The 21,495-nt window shown below is 50.5% G+C and overlaps 1 protein-coding gene across 1 annotated transcript; it reads right to left on the bottom strand.

Annotated features, from left to right (window-relative positions):
- Positions 1-484: 484 nt before the first annotated feature.
- Positions 485-17,295, bottom strand: rars1 (arginyl-tRNA synthetase 1). Its single transcript, XM_037468140.2, has 15 exons — positions 17,133-17,295; positions 16,226-16,360; positions 15,954-16,145; positions 15,432-15,540; positions 15,205-15,305; positions 12,400-12,521; positions 12,141-12,261; positions 11,623-11,752; positions 11,428-11,532; positions 10,866-11,044; positions 10,285-10,394; positions 4,218-4,323; positions 2,173-2,345; positions 1,373-1,620; positions 485-747 (listed from the first exon to the last, which is right to left on the bottom strand). Exons 1-15 carry the CDS (start codon positions 17,175-17,177, stop codon positions 638-640), a joined length of 1,986 nt encoding a protein of 661 aa, XP_037324037.2. The 5' UTR covers positions 17,178-17,295; the 3' UTR covers positions 485-637.
- Positions 17,296-21,495: the final 4,200 nt, after the last annotated feature.

Below are 21,495 nucleotides of genomic sequence, written 5' to 3'. Positions count from 1 at the left end.
GTGGGAATCGCTGCCTGAGAAGCTGCTGAGATGAGCCGTGAAGTGGCCGGGGAGGTTCTGAACGCGAGAGTTGAGGGATTTTAGAAGTTCCAAAAGGTGTATTGCATGGCTTCACTTGAGGCAGTTCCCACAGTTGTCGTGCTTTCATATCTGTGGGAGTGCGGAAGGGTCTGGCGAGTACAGATGGACTTAACAATTACAGGCTTCCTCAGAGTGTGTGTGATGTGTAATTAACTCCCATCAATCGTTTCCCTGCGACTTTTTAAGTTTCTGCAAACAAAGCTGGATGGAAACCAACCCGGGACCCAACAAGCACCAGTCAGGGTTCAGAGTGGAAGACGATGCGGTTGTTTTGTCCATCTCAGGGGGACATTTTCTTCTTTCTTTATCGCAAGCACTTATTTGGTTGAAGATCAAATTACATGAAATCTGGCTTCACACTGAGAGATCCGCAGTTAGAAAATGATTGACAACAGACGGGGGGGATTTTTGAATTTCACATCAGTTCTTTAATAATAAAAAAAAAAGAAACCGTTAATAGCTGGAATCAACTTTAAAGTCCAGCGAGTTTCTGGCCGCGATGGGAGTGAAAAAAACAGCGTTTACTCCATCTGGTCCTGTGGGGAACGTTGTGACATCACATCCGCCCGACGGGGTTGATGCCCAGGATGTCGAAACACTTGGCCATGATGGCCGCCGTGGCGTCGCACAGCAGCATCCTCCACATGTTGACCTTCACCACCTCACCTGCAGAGAGAAACAGACAGGTGCGTGGTACTACTTCATATTGGGAATTAAAACCAAAGTGTATAAGATACATTTCTGCAACACTCGAAATTTGGCAGATTAGATGGAATCTAAATAATCTAATTTTTTCTTTTTTTTTTTAAAGAGCCCACGAGATGGAAAAAAAAAAGCAAAGCGCGGAGGAGAGGAAATAAACCGACACAGTGGGGGGGGTCAGGCAGACGGAGAACAGATGACGACAAACAAACAGCGAGGAGGTCAGAGGGCACGTTTAATGGCGGCGCCAGGCGACCCCGCGGCGCCACGAGGAGATCAATGACCCCGCACATCTGCGTCCACGCGCAACACACGCGGGCCCGACCTCAACGGGCCGAGATCTAAGCAGCTCGTCTAAGGCGAGAGGGGGGGGGGGGGGGACATCCGGAGGTCTGAAGAGGAGCCGGACTCTCGTTTCAATCTTACTTTTTAGAAAGTTAAAACCACTCTGGACCCTCACAACCTCTTCCATTAATTCAATATTTTCACTCCAGCTGAGACAATGAGACTCATCACTTGAGTGGACGGCGTTTGGGTCGCCCCCCGGTGTCGTCCTCCTGACCTCGCGTCCCTCTTTCCTGCCACGTACCCGTCTTTCGGTCCTTCTCGATGCAGTAGCAGCTGTCGTAGAACTCGGTGAAGGTGGTGGCGAGCTCGTACAGGTAGTCGCAGAGCGTGTGCAGCAGGAGGTCGTCCAGGATCTTCTGCAGGATCTCCGGGAAGCGGAGGAGGCACTTCCCCAGCTTCCACTCCTTCTCGTGGTCCAGGAGGACCTCGGAGGTCTCTGCCGCTTTCCTGAGCGCCGCCTCGTCGATGTTAGCCAGACGAGCGATGGACCTGCAGGGCGCCAAAGACGCCGTTAATATTATGTCGTTAGCAACAAATGTTGCATTGCCTTTTTCATGCTTTATAGGGAGAATATCATGTGCATCGCTTTAAAGAGAACTTTTAGTTTAATAAGTGATTTCTTCTTATTCATATTGTGAACGAACTGGTGTCATGTTGATCCACCACAGTGGAGCCCGGAGACAAATGTTACAAACCAAAAATAGGTGGAAGAAAAATAAGAAGAACAATGTTACCCGACACCTTTCCAGCAATTAGCAGAAGGAGTCTGTTCCATTTGTACTTTTGTAATATGGAGGGAAACTTTAGTTCAGCAGAGGCCTCCAGCAGAGTTAATGAAAACTTTTCCACGGCTCTGCATCTCCGGTCGAAACCGCACGTCAATCAAGAAGCCCTCACTGGGAGACGCCATTTTGGGACTCTTCAGCGCACTTAAAACGCTTTTTGAATTAAATAAAAGATTCAAACCGGCTTTTTAACCCCCCCCCCCCAGCGAGTGCTCTGTTGACTGAACGCTGGGACACCGGACCCTCCTCCCGTCACCTGATGCGAGTGAAGGCGTAGAGCAGGTACGCCGCCGTGTTGCCCCGGTCGTCCAGCATCTTGTCGAAGGAGAAGACGTAGTCGTTGACGCGGTTGTGGGACAGGTCGGCGTACTTGATGCAGCCGAACGCGACCGACCTCTGGGCCTTGGTCAGCTCCTCGGGGGTCAGGACCTGCAGAGCAGCAGAGGTTCAGACTCCTCAGACTCCCTCCAATCGTCTTCACAGCTTTTGAGGGGGTCTGACGGCGCTTTTCATCGGGCCGGTGACAGCGAGTCACCTGATGCTTCGCGCCTTAAAACCAGCGAGCTTTAAACCCAAAATGATGAATCTAACTGAGAAGCCTGAGGACAGAGATCGCCTTCCCTCGTTCAGTTTTCTCATGTTTCATGATGGGGGGGGGGGGATTTGATTAGAAAACTAAAAGATGACAGAACATTCCACATTATTATAGTAAAGAATGAAAAGAACAGGAAGAGACGGGATGATGATGATAATGTAACAAAATAATGGTTCAAAATAAAATTGATATTCAATCGCAGGGGTGTGAACACTAGTTTGGAAATGACTTAAATGCTATCAATATATTTTATTGTGCTTCCGTACATACCGATCACTAAAGACATTAAAGACATTATCACTCCTTACTTTTGCAAGAAGGCCAACTTAATAAAGCGTTCGCTCCGGTTAAAGCGACAGCGACAAGTGGGAGCAGGACGGAAATACAAGGAAAGGAGCCGAGGAGGAAAAGGGAGCCGAGGAGGAAAGGAGCCGAGGAGGAAAAGGGAGCCGAGAGGGAAAGGGGCCGAGGCAGGAAGGCACACAACATAACAGGATACAAGAGAATCTCGACACAAAATAGGACACGAGTAAATGATGAATGAGGAGAACACAACAGAGTATTATTCAACCCGACTGGGGGGGGGGTGGGGGCTGGTTTTAATGAGGCAGGGCAAGCAGATGGGAGACGTGGGCACCGACCCAGGCGGCGCAGCACCGGGCCGGCGCCGCCTGCGGAGGGAAAAAACGGTGCTTGGGCCGGTTACCCGCGACCCCCCCCCCAGCGATGGAATCCCCGCAGTTCACCTGGAGGTCAGCCAGTGTTTACCCTGCGCCTCGGAGAACACTCTGAACTGGTCACACCACCCCCCCCCCCCCCCCCGAGGTTGGTTTTTGAATCCTTCGGCAGGTTTCCATTCGGATAGAAACATCGCCAACATCCGCGACGAAGAGGAGGAGAACAGCTCGGGGGGGCGAAGGCGAAGACTCGTGAGACGATGAGTGATCTGTGAGCGCTTCCCCCCCCCCCCCCCCCCAGATGGAGAGAGAAAAACAAAAACAAACATCGATATTGGAGGCAGCGGCGATTCTCGTTGATTGTTTTTTCAGGTTCAGATTTTTTATGAGGGGGCGGACGTTCGGGAGGTTAAAGCTCACGAAAAAACATGGATACAAATGGATTTTAACAACAGTAAGAACTTAGAAGTTTTGTAAATCCTCAAATGACGGGATGGTGGGTACATTCCAAACTGAGGTAATTGCTCCTGATACTCATTAGAAACCAGAAAAGAAATGTTCCTTTTATGCCGTTGAACTTCGGTGGGCACAAATAAAACTCCCCTCCGTGGTTTCAAATGGAGGCTGAAATGTCACCAATATCTTAAAAAAAAAAACCAAAGCTGCCAGACACCAATAGAGGTAAGGACATGAAGTGTCTAATGTGTCTGCCCTTTGTTAAGGTCACCTTTCTCTTTGCGATTAGGAGACGGCAAATGTGTTCTACAGCAGAGAGCAACGTTCACTTTCTCCACGACGTTTCAAAGTAAAAGCTCCTGCAATTTTATGGCCTCACAAAACGTTGCCAAAGATTCCTCTAAATCAGCGGTGATTGAAGGAGATGAAGCAAGGAGAGCGGGAGGGTCCTCCTCCACTTCCCTCACCCTCTCACCTGGTCTCTCTCCCTTTCCTCCTCCCCTTCCCCCACCCTCTCACCTGGTCTCTCTCCTCCTCCCCTTCCCTCACCCTCTCCCCCTCCCCCTCTCTCACCTTGTCTCTCTCCTTCTCCTTCAGTTTGTCCATGGACCTCTTGAGTCCCTCATCCAGGAGGTCAATCAGCCTCACGGTGTCTCCGGATCGGGTTTTAAACTTCTTTCTGATCAAGAAAGGCAAAGAAAAAGAAGAAAGAAAGTTCAATGTTTACCGGTAAAGTTTTTGAGAAAATCTCCCCCCCCCCCCACAAACCCCACAGACCCTCCCTGTCGCTCTCGGCTATGATGACAGCTAGCTAGTAGGTTACTCCTGCTCGGGGCGAACGAGCGAATCCGATGAGCAGAACACGAGCCAAACATTTAATAACCTGCAGCCCCCCCCCCCCCCCAGACTGCTTTAAGCCCTCATTGTCTGGATGAGCAATTATGAAACCGGCGTGATACGTTCCTAATGGAGTCTGGAGTGGCGCCGGCATCAGAGGGGCAATTTACCCCCCCCCCTCACCCGGGTTGCCGCGGGGCGTTTAGCAGCACTTAGTTACGGCCTCCGACGAGCGGAACGGCGACCTGCTGCCTGGGCGCCACTTCTCCTCCGGACGAAAAAAAACAAACACTCGGGGACGGTTAGTGTTCTTCTAGCGTAGAGGAATAATAAATGCAAAATACATGCGGCGTTGATGTCCATGAAGGTCTTGCAGACTCAAACTCACTGAGATAAAGTGAACTCCCAACTTTACCGTTGTCCACCTTCATCCTGCTCCTCACGCGTCGCGTTTTCAGCCTCAGACGTGCAGTAAAATCCTCCTTTTATGTACGTGTGGTGGTGGGGTGTGATTAGCTCAGCTGCGGGGCGGGGAGGAGAGCTGGGAGGAGGGGTGCAGGGAACGGTGCCGGCAGGTGATGAGCACAGCTGGGATGTATCAACTAATTGTCCCCTGTGCTTAAAACCAGTAAACAGATCTGGAAAGAGGAAGCCGGGAACTCTGGAGCACGCACGAGCAACCGACGAGTGAACGGCGAGCAAACGACGAGTGAACGAGGAGTGTGCGAGGAGTGTGCAACCTCGAGCACTGCGAGCAAAATAAAGAAACTTGTATTCAAGCTGCCAGTGTCCGCGTGTTACTCCGCACCCTGCTACAGTGGCGCCCAACTAGCGGATGGAACCCAGCGATCACCACGCGGAGGGGATGGCGCAGCCGGCGGTCGCGCTCGGGCGGATGCTGGGCGAAATCGCCGCGATGCAGCGGGAGCAGGCGGAGGCCAACCGGCACTTTATGGGGGCGCTCCAGGCCCAGGCGGACCGGCAGACCCAGGTGCTGGAGCAGTTGGCGACCCGGCCAGGTGCGGCGCCGCCGGCGGCGGCTCCCTCAGCCTACGCGGGGGTGGTGCTGCACAGAATGACGCCGGCAGACGAGGTGCAGTCCTACCTCGAAATGTTCGAGGCGATGGCGGGGGCGTGCGGGTGGCCGGCGGACGAGTGGGCGATCCGCCTACTGCCACTACTGTCCGGGGAGGCGCAGACGGCGGCGCTTGGTCTGCCACCGGGGGCGCGACACGACTACGACGGGGTGAAGAGGGCCATCGTTGACCGGCTGGGGCTCTCCCCCGAGGACCACCGGAGGCGCTTCCGGGAGGCGAAGCTGGGGCCAGGGGACCGCCCGTTTGCCTTCGCCCAGCAGCTCAAGGACGCGGCCAACAGGTGGCTGCAGCCGGAGGGCGCGGGCGGAGCACCGGCGGTGGTGGAGAAGGTGGTGGTAGAGCAATTCCTGCAGGGCCTGCCGCCACGGACCTCGTCGTGGGTCCGCTACCACCGCCCGGCGACGCTGGAGGCGGCTGTCACCCTAGCAGAGGACCACCTGGCGGCTCACCCCGGCGGACGGGGCGACGGCGGACGCCCGGCCGCGTCACCACCCCCAGTCCCCACGCCGCGAAGGAGGACCCAGCAGCCGGCCGCGGCGTGGCCCCTGCCGACGCCGCGATCACCAGCCCGGACCAGGGGGGGCGACCGTGTGGAACCGACCGGACCCGGCACTCTTCCCGACCCACCGAGAGCGCCTCAACCGCCAGGGCAGGAGTGTTGGAGGTGCGGGCAGCCCGGGCACTACCGGCGGGAGTGCCCCCTGATGGAGGTGGGCCAGACGGTGAGGGTTGCCGGACCTCCAACACCCTCCCCCGGCCCGGGAGCGACGTACTGCGTTCCGGTAAGGATCCAGGGGGGTACATACCAGGCGATGGTGGATTCGGGCTGCACGCAGTCCATGATCCACCAGAGGCTGGTTCGACCCGGGGCATTGGTGGAGGCATCGCGGGTATGTATTAAGTGTGTGCATGGGGATATTCACGACTACCCAGTGGTACCGGTAGAGATTAGGTGTGGGGGTAAAAAGCATAAGATTAAGGTTGCGGTTAGCTCCCGCCTTACGCACCCCCTAATCTTGGGGACAGACTGGGCAGGGTTTCATAAGTTAGCGGGGCAGTGCGCGGGGGTGCGGTCACGAGCAGCAGGGACATGCGGGATGTGTGCGGTGCTCAGCGGTGACGCGAGGTTATCCGACACTGCAGACAGGGACGGGGAACCAACGGAGCCTCCCACGGAGACCCCGCGGGCTCCCGAATTACGCTCCATGGAAGATTTTCCACTGGAACAGTCTCGTGATGATACTCTACGCTCGGCCTTCGACCAGGTGATACGTATTGATGGTCACATGGTGCGCCCTGACACCGCATTATCATACCCGCACTTTTCATTGATCAGGGACAGGTTATACAGAGTGAGTCGTGACACTCGTACAGGTCAGGAGAACACCCAGTTGGTAATACCAAAAAGCCGTCGGGAAATAATTTTCCAGGCGGCTCACTATAACCCGATGGCGGGCCACATGGGTAGTGACAAAACTATGGACCGGATAACGGCCCGCTTTTACTGGCCAGGCATTTGGGCGGATGTGCGCCGATGGTGCGCGTCCTGCCCGCAGTGTCAGCTAGTGAACCAGCCGGCCATTCCGAGAGCGCCGCTGCGACCGCTCCCGTTGGTGGAGGTGCCGTTCGAGCGCTTAGGGATGGACCTTATCGGGCCGTTTCACCGGAGTGCACGGGGATATCGCTTTGTGCTAGTTCTGGTGGATTACGCAACGCGATATCCCGAGGCAGTGCCGTTGCGCAACATCTCCGCGAGGAGTGTTGCGCAGGCACTGTTTCAGGTCATCTCCCGCGTTGGAATCCCGAAAGAGATTCTAACGGACCAGGGCACCTCGTTCATGTCACGTACACTGCGGGAACTTTACGAATTACTGGGAGTTAAGTCTGTTCAGACCAGCGTCTATCACCCCCAGACCGACGGGCTGGTGGAGCGGCTGAACAAAACCTTAAAATCCATGATTCGTAAGTTCATTCACGACGATGAACGTCATTGGGATAAATGGCTTGATCCTCTGTTGTTTGCAGTGCGGGAGGTGCCTCAGGCCTCCACGGGATTTTCTCCCTTTGAGCTGCTGTTTGGCAGGAAACCCCGGGGGGTGCTCGACCTGCTTAAAGAACACTGGGAGGAGGGTCCGAGCACCAGTAAGAACGAGATTCAATACGTCCTGGACCTGCGAGCCAAACTCCACACACTGGGTGAGTTGTCACGTGAGAATTTGCTCGAGGCCCAGGAGCGTCAACAACGGCTGTACAACAGAGGAGCAAAGCTGAGACAATTTACACCGGGAGAAAAAGTTCTTGTATTGCTTCCCTCCTCCAGCTCAAAACTCCTCGCCAGGTGGCAAGGGCCCTTCGAGGTCACACGGCGGGTGGGGGACGTCGACTATGAGGTGGTGCGATCTGACAGGGGCGGAGCTACACAGATCTACCACCTCAACCTCCTCAAACAATGGAGAGAGGCGGAGTCCGTTTCGCTGGTGTCCGCAGTAGCTGAGAGAGAGGAGCTGGGGCCCGAGGTTTCTAAGTCCACCGATCCGACCCGGCTCCACTTCGAGGCCCATCTCTCTGCGGCCCAGAAAACGGACTTAGCCCAGTTGCAAAGTCAGTTTAATGATGTGTTCTCTCTCCTGCCAGGTCGCACGGACCTCATAGCGCACCACATTGAGACGTCCCCGGGCGTGACAGTGCGAACACGGCCCTACCGGTTGCCTGAACACAAGAGAAAAGTGGTTCAGCGGGAATTAGCGGCGATGCTGGAGATGGGGGTAATAGAGGAGTCCAACAGCGCCTGGTGCAGCCCCATCGTCTTGGTCGCTAAGAAGGATGGGTCTGTGCGGTTCTGTGTGGACTATCGCAGGGTGAATGACGTGTCACGTTTCGATGCCTACCCGATGCCCCGGGTCGACGAACTCCTGGACCGACTGGGCACCGCACGTTTTTTTACGACACTGGATTTAACCAAGGGCTACTGGCAGATTCCCTTGTCACCAGAGTCCAAGGAAAAGACGGCCTTCTCCACTCCGTTTGGGTTATACCAATTCGCCATGCTTCCCTTTGGGTTGTTCGGGGCCCCGGCCACCTTCCAACGCCTCATGGACCGGGTGCTTCGCCCGCATGCTGCATATGCTGCCGCCTACCTGGATGATGTGATCATCCACAGCACCACCTGGGCGGAGCATGTGCGGCAGGTGGGCGCGGTGCTGGAATCCCTGAGGCAGGCCGGGCTCACCGCCAACCCGGGGAAGTGTGCAGTTGGGCGGAGGGAGGTACGGTATCTGGGGTACCACTTGGGGGGCGGGCAGGTGCGCCCTCAGGTAGACAAGACCGCGGCTATTGCGGCCTGCCCGCGTCCTAAGACAAAAAAAGAGGTGAGGCAGTTCCTGGGGCTGGCCGGGTACTACAGGAGGTTCATCCCGGGCTTTGCGGAACTGACCAGCCCCTTGACTGACCTGACCCGGAAAGGTGCCCCAGATCCGGTCCAGTGGACCGAGCGGTGCCAGTGGGCGGTTGAGGGGGTAAAACAAGCTCTCTGCGGGGAACCTCTCCTCCATACACCTGACTTTTCTCTCCCTTTTGTCTTGCAGACTGATGCGTCGAGCAGAGGGCTGGGGGCCGTTTTGTCCCAGCAGGTGCAGGGGGTGGACCGCCCAGTCCTCTACATCAGCCGGAAGTTATCGGAGAGAGAGGCCAGGTACAGCACCGTAGAGAAGGAGTGCCTGGCCATCCGGTGGGCGGTCGACTCCCTGCGGTACTACCTCCTGGGACGCTCATTCACCCTCTGCTCGGATCACGCCCCGCTGCAGTGGCTCCACCGCATGAAGGATACCAACGCCCGGATCACTCGGTGGTATCTAGCTTTACAGCCTTTTAACTTCAAGGTGATCCATAGGCCCGGGACGCAGATGGTCGTGGCCGACTTCCTCTCCCGCCCTCCAGAGAAGGAGGAGGAGGAGGGGGGGGGGGGGGGGGGGGGAGTTGGTTCGGCCGGACGGCTCCCCGGCCTAAGTCGGGCGGTGGGGGTATGTGGTGGTGGGGTGTGATTAGCTCAGCTGCGGGGCGGGGAGGAGAGCTGGGAGGAGGGGTGCAGGGAACGGTGCCGGCAGGTGATGAGCACAGCTGGGATGTATCAACTAATTGTCCCCTGTGCTTAAAACCAGTAAACAGATCTGGAAAGAGGAAGCCGGGAACTCTGGAGCACGCACGAGCAACCGACGAAGTGAACGGCGAGCAAACGACGAGTGAACGAGGAGTGTGCGAGGAGTGTGCAACCTCGAGCACTGCGAGCAAAATAAAGAAACTTGTATTCAAGCTGCCAGTGTCCGCGTGTTACTCCGCACCCTGCTACAGTACGATAATAAAACGGCATAAAAGGCGGGAAGCGGAGGTGATAAAAGCTACAGTGAAGGCCGTCAGAAGATTGAAGTGTGTGTGTGTGTGTGTGTGTGTGCGGGGGGGGGGGGGGGATGCTCATCTGCACATCAGTCTGCAACAACAACACGAGGCCCTTTCGCCCCGCCCCCCCCCCTCCCTCCCTCAGCGTCAACGCAAGAGTCGAAAAAAAAAAATGCAAAAAGAGCCTCCACATTAAACCCCTTTGGTTCACAAAGGGTGAAGTGAAAATCAGGCGCGGGTGGAAGCGGCCGCCCGACCCCCCCCCCCCCCCCCTCCCACCCCGCGGGTTTGTGTGTCCCCGCTTACAAACTCACTTGTCCTCCCCCAGCACCACACCAAAGCCGGCGTGCTCCACCCGGGTCACCCGCGGGTCGTACCAGCCGATCATCTGAGCGGCGGCAAACACCACCTGGAAGTGAGTGGCCTGCGGGAGGAAACACACACGGCGTCACACCGCGGAAGTTTCCGGATGTGCGATCCGTCCGATGTGGCAACACATTTTGATGTCTTGAGATTAAACAAAAAGAGCCTTGGTTGTCCTCGTCTCATCAGGAGAACGGACGAAGTCGTCTGGCCTCACAACCAACATTTAAAAGCCAAATTTAAAACCTTGGTTTTTGTTTTAATTATGTCGCTAATGTTTAACACAATAAAGGTCTAGGAATAAACACAATCGGACTTAATAGCCCTGAAGAACAAGCTGTAAAACGTGGAGCTGAGGACCGACAGCAGGACCATTGCTGTGAAACAAAAGGTCCCTCTGCTCCCTATTAGGAGACTTTTTGGTCTTTCTGTTCCCTTTTGTTTGGGGTCTTCCATCCAGGTTTTGTTATTTGCCTCTTTGGGCAGCCAGCGGATTTGTACACTGTCAACCTCCCCCCACCTCCCCACCTACCTGCCCGCTGTCCGTGACGTAGATTATGATGTCGGCCTTCTCGTCGAAGAGGCGCTGGCGCAGCGCGGCCAGGTCCGACGTGTCGTAGGTGTACCCGCCGTCCGACTTGACGATGGTGAGGGGGATGGACTGACCGGGGACGAAGACGACCTTTCGCCCCTCGTCCAGCTCCGCCATGCCTGAGGAAACCGGAACAAAGGATCGAACGGAGCGATGGCTGGATTCAAAGGGTACGCAGAGAGAAATCGCTTTGTTGTGGTTCGAGGTGTGAGAGGAATGGGAAATGAATACAGTGCAAAGAGAGAAAATTTGACAATTTAGGAAAAGAGGCGTCGGGGTCTTTTTAAGACAGGCGAGTGGATACTGCCCCCTGGTGGTCACACAACGAACAGCAGGCCATCATTTCAGAGAACATCACGTTGGATGTCGGGGATTTTAAACATTGAATTATTATTTCAACATTGTTAAAACGCTGTCATATAAAAAGGGCACGAGTTGACCACAGCAGAGAGGCCCCCCGCCCCCCCCCCCCCCCCGCGGGGGCTCAGACGGACTCACTCACCTCTCTCCTCAAACTCCTTCACCACCTTCGTCATCATGTCCTGGTAGTACGACTCTCCCCTCTCCATGATCCGGATGTCCAGGCAGTCGTAAACCCTCTGGAACTCTAAAAAAAAAAGTCATTTAAGAACATAAGGATTACTCTTTTAACATAATACGATTATATAGTTATGACACGGCTTTGTGTGCACTCTACCTCTCCTGGAAACATCACAGATGAGGTTCCAGGCTTTCAGGAAGCTGGGCTCTTTGCTCTGCAGTCTGACGACACACTTGTACGCCCGCTTCTTAAAGTCCTCCTCCTCGTCAAAGCGCTTCTTCGACTCCTTCGCGCCGGGAAGAGGAGGAAAGGGAAATGAGAGGGGAAGGAGGCGGGAGCAAGAAGAGCCGGGCGAGTGATGTAAAAACTAAATGAGGTGTGGCGAGCAGAAACGGCAGATCATTTCCTGCATTTTCACATAAGGACATTCACATAATATACAATAACGTTGTCAAAGAGCCAGTAGAACTAAAAAAAAAACAACAACTCCTCAACCATCAACGGCATCAACCTGTCAATCAAAAGGCGGCCACACCCTAAACAATTGTATACTACAATAGACGGATGATGGAGGGATTCTTCCTTTCAGCAGTATCAGTTAGCATCAAACGAGTGGGGGGGGGGGGGGGGGGGGGGCGGCGAGTGGGGAAACGCGCGTGGGAGGTGCAACTGACTTTGTAGAAGGCCTGGAGGTCGCCGATGGGCGGCGAGGACGTCAGGTAGTCGGGGAACTTGTCCTGCAGGTGGGCGATCAGCATCCCGAACTGGGTCCCCCAGTCACCCACGTGGTTCAGCCTGAGAGGGGCCACAAAGGCAGGGGAGTGACTCTACAACTGCATCGTGGAACCCGCCTACATGCAACGTGCAGGGGTCACCCTCAGGGGTGTCACCCTCAGGGGGGGGGATGCGTTTGTTTTGCGGCGCCTCACTGACCTCAGAACGTCGTAGCCCAGGAACTCAAACAGACGGCACATGCTTTCCCCGATGATGGTGGAGCGCAGGTGGCCCACGTGCATCTCTTTGGCGATGTTGGGAGAGGAGAAATCCACCACCACCTGAGTGACACACACACACACACACACACACACACATTGAAACAATAAGGCTCCAGAGGTGTTGGCTAACTACAGACCCATCTCTAATCTTCCCTTCCTCGCTAAGATCCTGGAGAAATCTGTCGCGAATCAATTATGTGACTTTCTACAAAACAATGCTTTGTTCGAGGATTTCCAGTCAGGATTTCGAGTGCATCACAGCACAGAAACGGCACTGGTGAAAATTACAAATGATCTTCTACTTGCATCGGACCAAGGACTTGTATCTTTTCTTGTATTGCTGGACCTCAGTGCTGCATTTGACACCATCGATCACCGTATCCTGCTGCAGAGACTGGAACACTCGATTGGCATCAAAGGAACTGCACTCAGCTGGTTTAAATCTTATTTATCGGATCGATCCCAGTTTGTGTTTGTGAACGGTGAATCATCGAGGACCACGAATGTTGGTCACGGAGTCCCACAAGGTTCTGTGCTTGGACCGATTCTATTTACCCTGTACATGCTTCCTTTGGGCGACGTTATCAGAAAACACCGCATCAACTTCCATTGTTATGCAGACGATACTCAACTGTATCTATCGATCAAGCCAGAAGACACCAACCAACTTGTTAGACTTCAGGACTGTCTTGGAGACATCAAAACTTGGATGACCTGCAACTTCCTGATGTTAAACTCGGAAAAAACGGAAGTTATCATGATAGGCCCATAGCGCCTTCGAAGTCAGCTGTCACGTGATACAGTCTCTATGGATGGAATTGCTCTGGTATCCAACAGCACCGTCAGAAATCTTGGAGTTCTCTTCGACCAGGATATGTCCTTCAACTCTCATATAAAGAAGACTTCAAGGACTGCCTTTTTTCATCTACGGAATATATCGAAAATCAGGAACTTCCTGTCTCAAAGTGATGCAGAAAAACTAGTTCATGCATTTGTTACTTCTAGACTGGATTACTGTAATTCTTTGTTATCAGGCTGCTCTTGAAAATTGCTTAAACCTCTCCAACAGAATGCTGCAGCACGTGTATTAACAAGAACTAAGAAATGGGATCATATAACTCCTGTATTAACTTCTCTGCACTGGCTTCCTGTTAAATCAAGAATAAAATTTAAGGTACTTCTCCTCACCTACAAGGCACTTGCTGGTGAGGCACCGTCTTATCTTAAAGAGCTTGTTACACCGTATTGCCCTACAAGGCATCTACGCTCCGTAGATGCTGGGCTACTTGTGGTTCCTAGAGTTTTAAAAAGTAGGATGGGGGCCAGAGCCTTCAGTTATCAAGCTCCTCTTTTGTGGAACCAGCTTCCACTTTCAGTCCTTGGGGCAGACTCGGTCAGTTCATTTAAGATAAAGCTTAAAACGTTCCTCTTTGATATTGCTTATAGTTAGGGCCGGCTCAGGTTAGCCTGGACCAGCCCTTAGTTAAGCTGCTCTAGGCTTAGACTGCCGGGGGACTTCTTAGGACACACCGAGCCCCTCTTTCACTCTCACTCTCTCCTCCCACAATCATCCATGCTTTATTAATGTACATCACTAATTAAGCTTCTTTCCGGGAGTTCTTTGTGCTTTCTCGCCTAGCAGGTCTCCGTGGATCATAGTTTCGTGCGGACCCCGGTTCTGACTCCTGGCTCATGGCTCTGCTGACACCTGCTGCTGGCATCACCATTACTTTAAATATGATTCATATTACTGTCATCAAAAACCAACATCTTTCTGCTCTCCCTCCCCACAGAAGCCTCTGTGGATGGTGGTTCGATCTGATGGAGGTTGTCCCTGCAGTGGTCCTGCCGTACACCTCTTCTGCTACTTGCAATTACTTGTATCATCTCTGTTAGAGAAATTGAATGTATTGTACATCTTTTACATTGTTGATTCTGTACACATGACATCCATTGCAGTCTGTCCATCCCGGGAGAGGGATCCCTCCTCTGACGTTCTCCCTAAGGTTTCTTCCCTTTTTTCCCATTGAAGGGTTTTTTCATATTTTGGGGAGTTTTTCCTGTGCCGATGTGAGGGTTTCGGGACAGAGGATGTTGCATGTGTACAGACTGTAAAGCCCTCTGAGGCAAATTTGTAATTTGCGATTTTGGGCTATACAAAATAAAATGAATTGAATTGAATCAGAAATTCCTGATAGTAAAACTCAAATCTAGTTCTAAAATAAAAACTGATGTTAAAATGAAACTCAAACCAAAGATGACATGACTACTCCACACATGTTGTTATTACGTTGTTATTACGTTCACTGTGTGCTGCAGTCGGACACCTTTTCTACTCATACTTGGCTTTTAATTGGACACCTTTAATGAGACTACAGCACATCAGTCTGATCCTGCACACACACGCAGTGGGGAAAACAAGTCGTCTCCATCTAATCAAAACAGCAGTAATTCAGGAAAATGAAATTTCGGCGCAATGCCAATTTGTCAATTAACAAAGTGGATTTCTCCCTTATGGTTATGACATCACATTTTTTTTATTTGGCCATGATTAAGTTCATCCAGTTTCATTTGTGAAAAGAGATGAAAAACATTTGCAGGACAATTTGTTTTGTCGGGATCATTTTTGAAACCAGAAACCAAACACTTTTCACACTTTTCACTCCTCGCCCGTCTACGTCGGACCCTGTGACTCCGCCTTCCGCAGGAAGCACCGAATACTCGCTGTGTGAGCGCCACGTACCCGCTTCCTGGAGTCCAGCGGTGGGGGCTGCACGCCGTTGATTAGCAGCTTGCTCAGCAGTTTGGACACGAACGGCCTCTTCAGGTGGATGTTGATGAACCCTGAAGACACGCGAGAGACATCAGATGGGGGATGAAGAGGCGGAGGACTCTACACAACCGCTTCAAGAGACCAGACACATTCACCAACACTTTTTTAAAAATACAATAATCAGCCAGCTGTGTCACCTGGTCCCGCGATTTCAGTTTTCTCGACGACTTCGTTGTCCGGCAGATTCTGGATGATCTTCTCTGCGATTTCCCTCGGGTTGGCTTTCACCCCCTTGGCCTTCAGCATCTGCCACGGCAAAAGGGGTTAAATGAACCGATCCTAAAAGTACTAACACACAAGTCAGAGTGTGTGTGCGTGTGTGTGCATGTGCTGAGCTGGTCGAGCAAAACTAAATGCCGCACCGTCACAATGAAACGCCTCCAAATATGTTCCTATCGCGTATGAATAAAAACAATTTATGAGCATTTCTCTTGTAAACACAACATCTAAAGTGGTGCTTTAAGCAGTAAAACTTTATGTTACAGATCCTTCAACGACTCGCACAGCCCTATTAAAATAACCGTCACAGTCGTTAAAAACAGCTCCTTTCTGAGCGACTAAATTAACAGCGCTTTTAACAACGAGGCTTCGTCCTTCCGAGGATGCGTCCATATAACGAAAAAAAAAAAAATCAAGGTCAGGGATTTTTGAGAACTGACCTGAGACATGGCCATGGCACTGTTGCACTGGTAGTCTCCGAACTTGGCCTGCTGGTTGGGCGCGACCGACACGGGGGGGTCGTCCAGCTCGGGGCAGGACGCCCGGATGGCCTCGCCGAAAACCTCCTGCAGCCGCTGGTTGATGTTGGTCATGGACGTGCTGCAGCTGGTCGGCCTCTCCTCCTGCAGGCTCTGAGGATGCGAGGCATTAAAAATCATCATCATCATCATCAACCAGCCGAGTGCGACAAACCGCCACCCGTGTCGCTCACCCTCTTCAGGATGTTGACGCGGTACTTCAGCTTGGCGTTCTCGTCCCGCAGCGCATCGAGGTGTTCGGACGCGCTGGGGTTCCGTGGGTTTTTGAGGCTCTCGATTTCTGCAGAGAGACTCTGGATCTCCTTCTCCTGTGAAACGAGAGACAAGGCGATTTGACGAGCTCGTTCCCGAAGAGAGAGAACGGAATCCGGTCGTATACGGTCGAAATCAGTCGTATTTGTTTGTCTTGTATTTGGGGATTTACTGTGACTTACACTTTGCCTGAAGAAAGTAGCATTAAACCTGTGTCAAAATAATCCAATGAGGCAAATATGAACTGGTGTTTGGTAGTGTTTTCACAATGGAGATTATTACAAGGCAGCAGGGGTAAATGTTTAACTTTAATGGGCAGTTCGGTGGTATTTATAAGGCTGCAAAGTTTAGTATCACAATGAAACTGAAAGCTGCATCACGATGCAACAAACCGTCAGATTTATACAAAGACTCCCTGAAATAGACTTGAGGATAAATAATTAAACCAGACATCCAGTAAATGAACAACACACCACTTCGGGAAAATTAAAACAAAAACAGTTTAAAGCCAAATACCACTACTCGCTCATCGTCATCGACCATATGTAAATGTGTATTGTTTACGTTAAAAAGGGGCAGATGGCCAAACTACTGTCAGCCGAATTTGAGTATGTTAAACACCTAAACGGTACACATCATTGTTTTTCTTGGGCCATGTATGATTTTGGCCCGATAGCTAGATCATCATTCAAGTCTTAGTTTCGTTGATGGCGTTTGGCACAGCTCTGGCTCCAGTGGACCCGCTATTTTGGACGGTCACCGATGGTCCCGCACACCGTTAGCCTGCTAGCTAGCGCCAGCTACATCCCCCGCACGCCGGCCGGTTACCTGTTGCTGCAGCCGGCCCGTGTACTCGGTTATGGGGTCTCCCATCTTTTCTGACCCACCACAGAGGAACTCTTCTGTCGGCTTGACGTGGACTCTCGTGTCTGACGAAACTTCGAGGCATGCACTTCCGGGGACAGGCTACGTCATCTCGTTCTTCTTCGCCTTTCCGGGCGGATCGTTGAACCGTCAAAGGACAGCGCCCCCTCCTGTATTGTGTTGCAACGTGATGTAATCTGACCCCTTAGATTAAGAAAAATATATATATATGCTTGTAAAATCGAACCTGTAACACTAATTTTCAAAATATTTGGGCTTGTGACAGCTTGAAAAATAATTAATAGTAATATAATGATTTATATATATTATATATATATATATATAGGATACTGTATGACTTGTTGCGAATAGTATGGGTAATTTTTACATGCAAGCTAGGTGTTTGACAATGATACAGAGAGCACACCAAAACTCTCCTCCGGGACCGGTGTATGAATAGTAAAGAGAAAAAGGTGAAATACACACAAAAACTTTACTCTGCTCCACCAAAATAATTAGAATACCGGAACAGAAGATTTGTAAAGCGGAAAAAATACAAATTTGTACCCACACGTAAATTAAACAAACAGTGACACTGTGAATCATCGTGAGTTCTGGTGTCTCTAGTGGAATCAAAGCGGACCTTCCTGATCCACATTTGGGATTTGATTCTCTCTCCTCAAGGTGCCGTGTGTCAAACGTGTTTATTTCTTCCGGGATTTATTCTCCACTCAGCTGAGGAGGACCCTCAGACTGGTTTAGCTCCATAGGGGAGTCGGTATGGATCCTCTCAATTCACACGCGGGCCTCAGCACACATGTCGTAGTGAAATCAACTAGGGCTTTATTAGAAATGCCATTATATGACTTTACTTGACCTGCAATTCTATTATAACGGTATGGAACGGTTGTGGATTCCAGCCTGAGAATCTATGAGAATTGAGGTTGGATTCAAAAGCATCAACAGGTGTGTGGTGGAACAGTGCAGGGAGATAACAGGAAGGCTGAAGTGTGGAGGATCCTGAGTTCAAACCTGCTCTCTCAGAAGGAGGGTTTGGTTGCAGTCAGGGCTTCAAACTGTAAACTTTGAAACAGTTTTGAGGTTTAGTAAACAATCCCAAGGTCTAATATGAGAAACGGACACAATGAGGCATGTGCTTGAATAGCACAAGGGAACAACTAAAAGGCTGCAGGCTCCAACCTGCTGTCTGAGGTTGTGGGTTCATGCCCCTTAATGCAGACATCACCTCTGCTTTGAAAGAGTTTTGAGGTTTGAGTAGCAGTCTCAAGGTTAAATACGAGAAACAAAAATGTAATTTGTGCATGGTGAGGTAGTGCAGCACAAGAGCTGTGGAGCTACTGTCCTTACCTTGTGGGTTCAAGCCCAGTCTTGGGTTCGAGCCTTTGGCTTTACTTCAGGTTTGAGTAGCAATCTCAAGGTTAAATACAACAAACAAAGGATTGGTTAGTGTGTGGTGAAGTAACACAGCAGAAGAGCTGCAGCCACAAGCCTGCACTGCATTTGAAGGTTGTGGGTTTAAGCCCAGATGTGATAATAGCATTTAAAAGAGTTTTAAAGTTTAACTCACATGCTCAAGGTTAAATAGGAGAATCAAAGTTGCCAAAATGTGACCAGGACTGGTAGTGTAGGGGTGAGTGCAGGGGCCAAACGCCTCTGTGAGCACTAGCGGGTTCAAATCCTGCTCCTGCCAAGTCTTGAGCGCACTACTGTGGAGGTAGTTGTGGGGGCATTGTCCCCACTGGTTGTTTCAGAGAAGTGGATCCTGGGGGTTATGCAGAAACACAAGGTGCGTTCACTTGAGTTATGATGGCATTGTCAAGAATGATGAAGAATCTTTTGAATGATGATGAATTGCTTTAGCTTTTAGCACTTATTAGCCATGCTACGTAGCCTATAGGGTTCCACCTTTTTGACGGGAGAGAAGGCCGGATGAGTCAGTAAAGATGAGCAGATGTGTCTCATTTTGTGGTCACACTGACATGAAACCTTATTACAGCCTCTGAGGGCATTTTTCAAGACAATCACATGTTTGTCTACTTCAGGGCATCCTGTGGACAACCTTAAACTGACAGTCTGGCACAGGGTGTAGATTTGTTTACCCTTTTTAGTGCATCCACCCTCCAATTCTCTGTTACATTCAAATTCAACTCACTTGTGCCTTTACCAATGCAGGAAGGATGAATAGCATGGTTGATCCTCCAAGATGCACCAATCCGTCTCTGGGGCAATATCCCATTATGATTTTTTTATAAATGTCAGTTACCCAAAACTAAAAAAGGATTTAGGAAGAGCCGCCATGTCCCTTGAGGGTTGAACCCAGATAAGGTTTAAAGTACAGAAATTTAGGGCATCTGGCATCAGTGACAGGGACGTGTAGGTTGCTCCATCTAAGATCATTCCAGTCATGTCATGGGAAAAAAAATATTGTGAAAAAAGTCAAAATATGTAGGGTCAAAAAAGAAAAGATTTTTTTTAAATAATAGGTAAAAAATTATTATAAAAAATAGATCTAAGGTCAATATATATATATATAATATATATAAATATATTTAAAATATTGAGGGAGATGGATAAAATATGGACTAAAAAGTCATTTCCAGACCCCCAAAATACATCAAGTAGAAGAGAAGAACTTTTTTTATTTGTTGTGAAACTACAAAACATTTTGTTTGGTTGTTGTGTCTTGTGCTGGTGAAATATTTACATATCTGGTCAATAGTACAGTGTCTGAGAATAAAATTCACAGCTTTTCGGGACTCTTGCGATACAAAGAAAAAACAGGAAAAGCACACCCAAATCACAAAGTGCAATAAATACATGCTGCATGTTTCTCATAGCCGCCTCCATACGCATTACCAGGTTCATCACCAGTCGTAATACAAACAGATTCATTCGGGATAAAACAAAAATCAACAGAAGGTGGAGGGAAAAGAAATGCACTTGAACTTCAAAAAACAAACAGGAATTATATCACAACCTACACGATGAAAAAAATAATTATTTGTGAGCAACAGCATTTGTTTTTCTCTGAATGATTGTGATTTCTTTTAGAAAAAAACCCTACATTCCTTCATCCAGATGTCGTTATCTATGAACATGTCTTTTTTTTTGTAGTTAAACAACATTCGGTCGATCGGGACAAAAGTTCAACTGGACTCGCGGACGGACCGCTCCGACTCACAGAGAGTCCTATTCCTTAAAACCACTCGCTCTGCAGCCGGGGAAACACCACAAACAAAAAAAGAGAAAAAGTCAATGCCAACACTCCTCTTTGCTTCCAGCTTCATTCGGTCCGCGCGGTGGCGGCCATGTTTGGCCAAACGAAGACCAAAAACCAAGAATCAGCAGGAAGCTCTGGGGACAACCTGCATCGGATCCAGATGTTGACACGTGATAGGCCTCTCTGCTCCTCGACATGAGCCCTGACGTACACTCAGTCGACACACACGGGGACAAAGTATTATTTGGAGCACTAACCTACGGACTACATTCCAGGGTGTGAATTTCGGTTAAAAATCTTTGGTATTGATCTTTTGTACATTGTTTAGTTCAGAAGCTGCTGCAGACAGATCAAAATTGATTTGGGACTATTTAAGTGGTATTAATTATTCTCAAAAACATGTTTCGACCTCCACTGGGTTGTGACAACCTTTTTAGAAATCAACCTTAAAACGTTCTCGGAGACCACCGAAGGCGACGCGTGAACGACACCTGTGCCGTCTGCGGCTCAAGCCTCTCAACATCTGGAATGACGGCAGCAGCTACTCTCTCGTTGGGAAATGGCAGACATGATTACGAGAAGGGGGTTTGTGTCACTTTTCTCCAAAGCACCTAAAAGGACCCAAAAAGGCAGGAAAGAGCATGATGACCCAGCAAGAGGTGGAGGAGCGCCGATGACGACCTCGACACATGTGGCCGTCATCTGGTTAATTATTTCTACTGGAGCAGCTTGGAGTTTATTTTTCCAGCATGAGACGGAGACTGAACTGTCCGGGATCGGTACTCGATGAAACTGTTGGGTTTATACATATAAGGTTTTGGCACTTTGAGTAAAATTCAGATTTTTGTTGAGTTTTACGGTTACCATGAAGTGTTTCTTTTTTTTCTCTTAAGACAGACTCTTACAAAACTAACTTGTTTTCCATCTGTGATGTTTAGTTATTGATTGTCCAAAGGATGCTCCCTTACTTCACTACATTTCCCACAATGCATTCTGGCAACTTGTTTGCAGCCTTGTTTTTGTTTTTTCATGTTTGTGAGTTTTCTCTGAATAAGGCTCAGAAGTCTTAATGTGTCTTGTAGTGCT

Source organism: Pungitius pungitius, chromosome 16 (genome assembly GCF_949316345.1).
Source record: "Pungitius pungitius chromosome 16, fPunPun2.1, whole genome shotgun sequence".
Classification (NCBI taxonomy): domain Eukaryota; kingdom Metazoa; phylum Chordata; class Actinopteri; order Perciformes; family Gasterosteidae; genus Pungitius; species Pungitius pungitius.
This window is presented reverse-complemented; position numbering and strand designations above follow the sequence as displayed.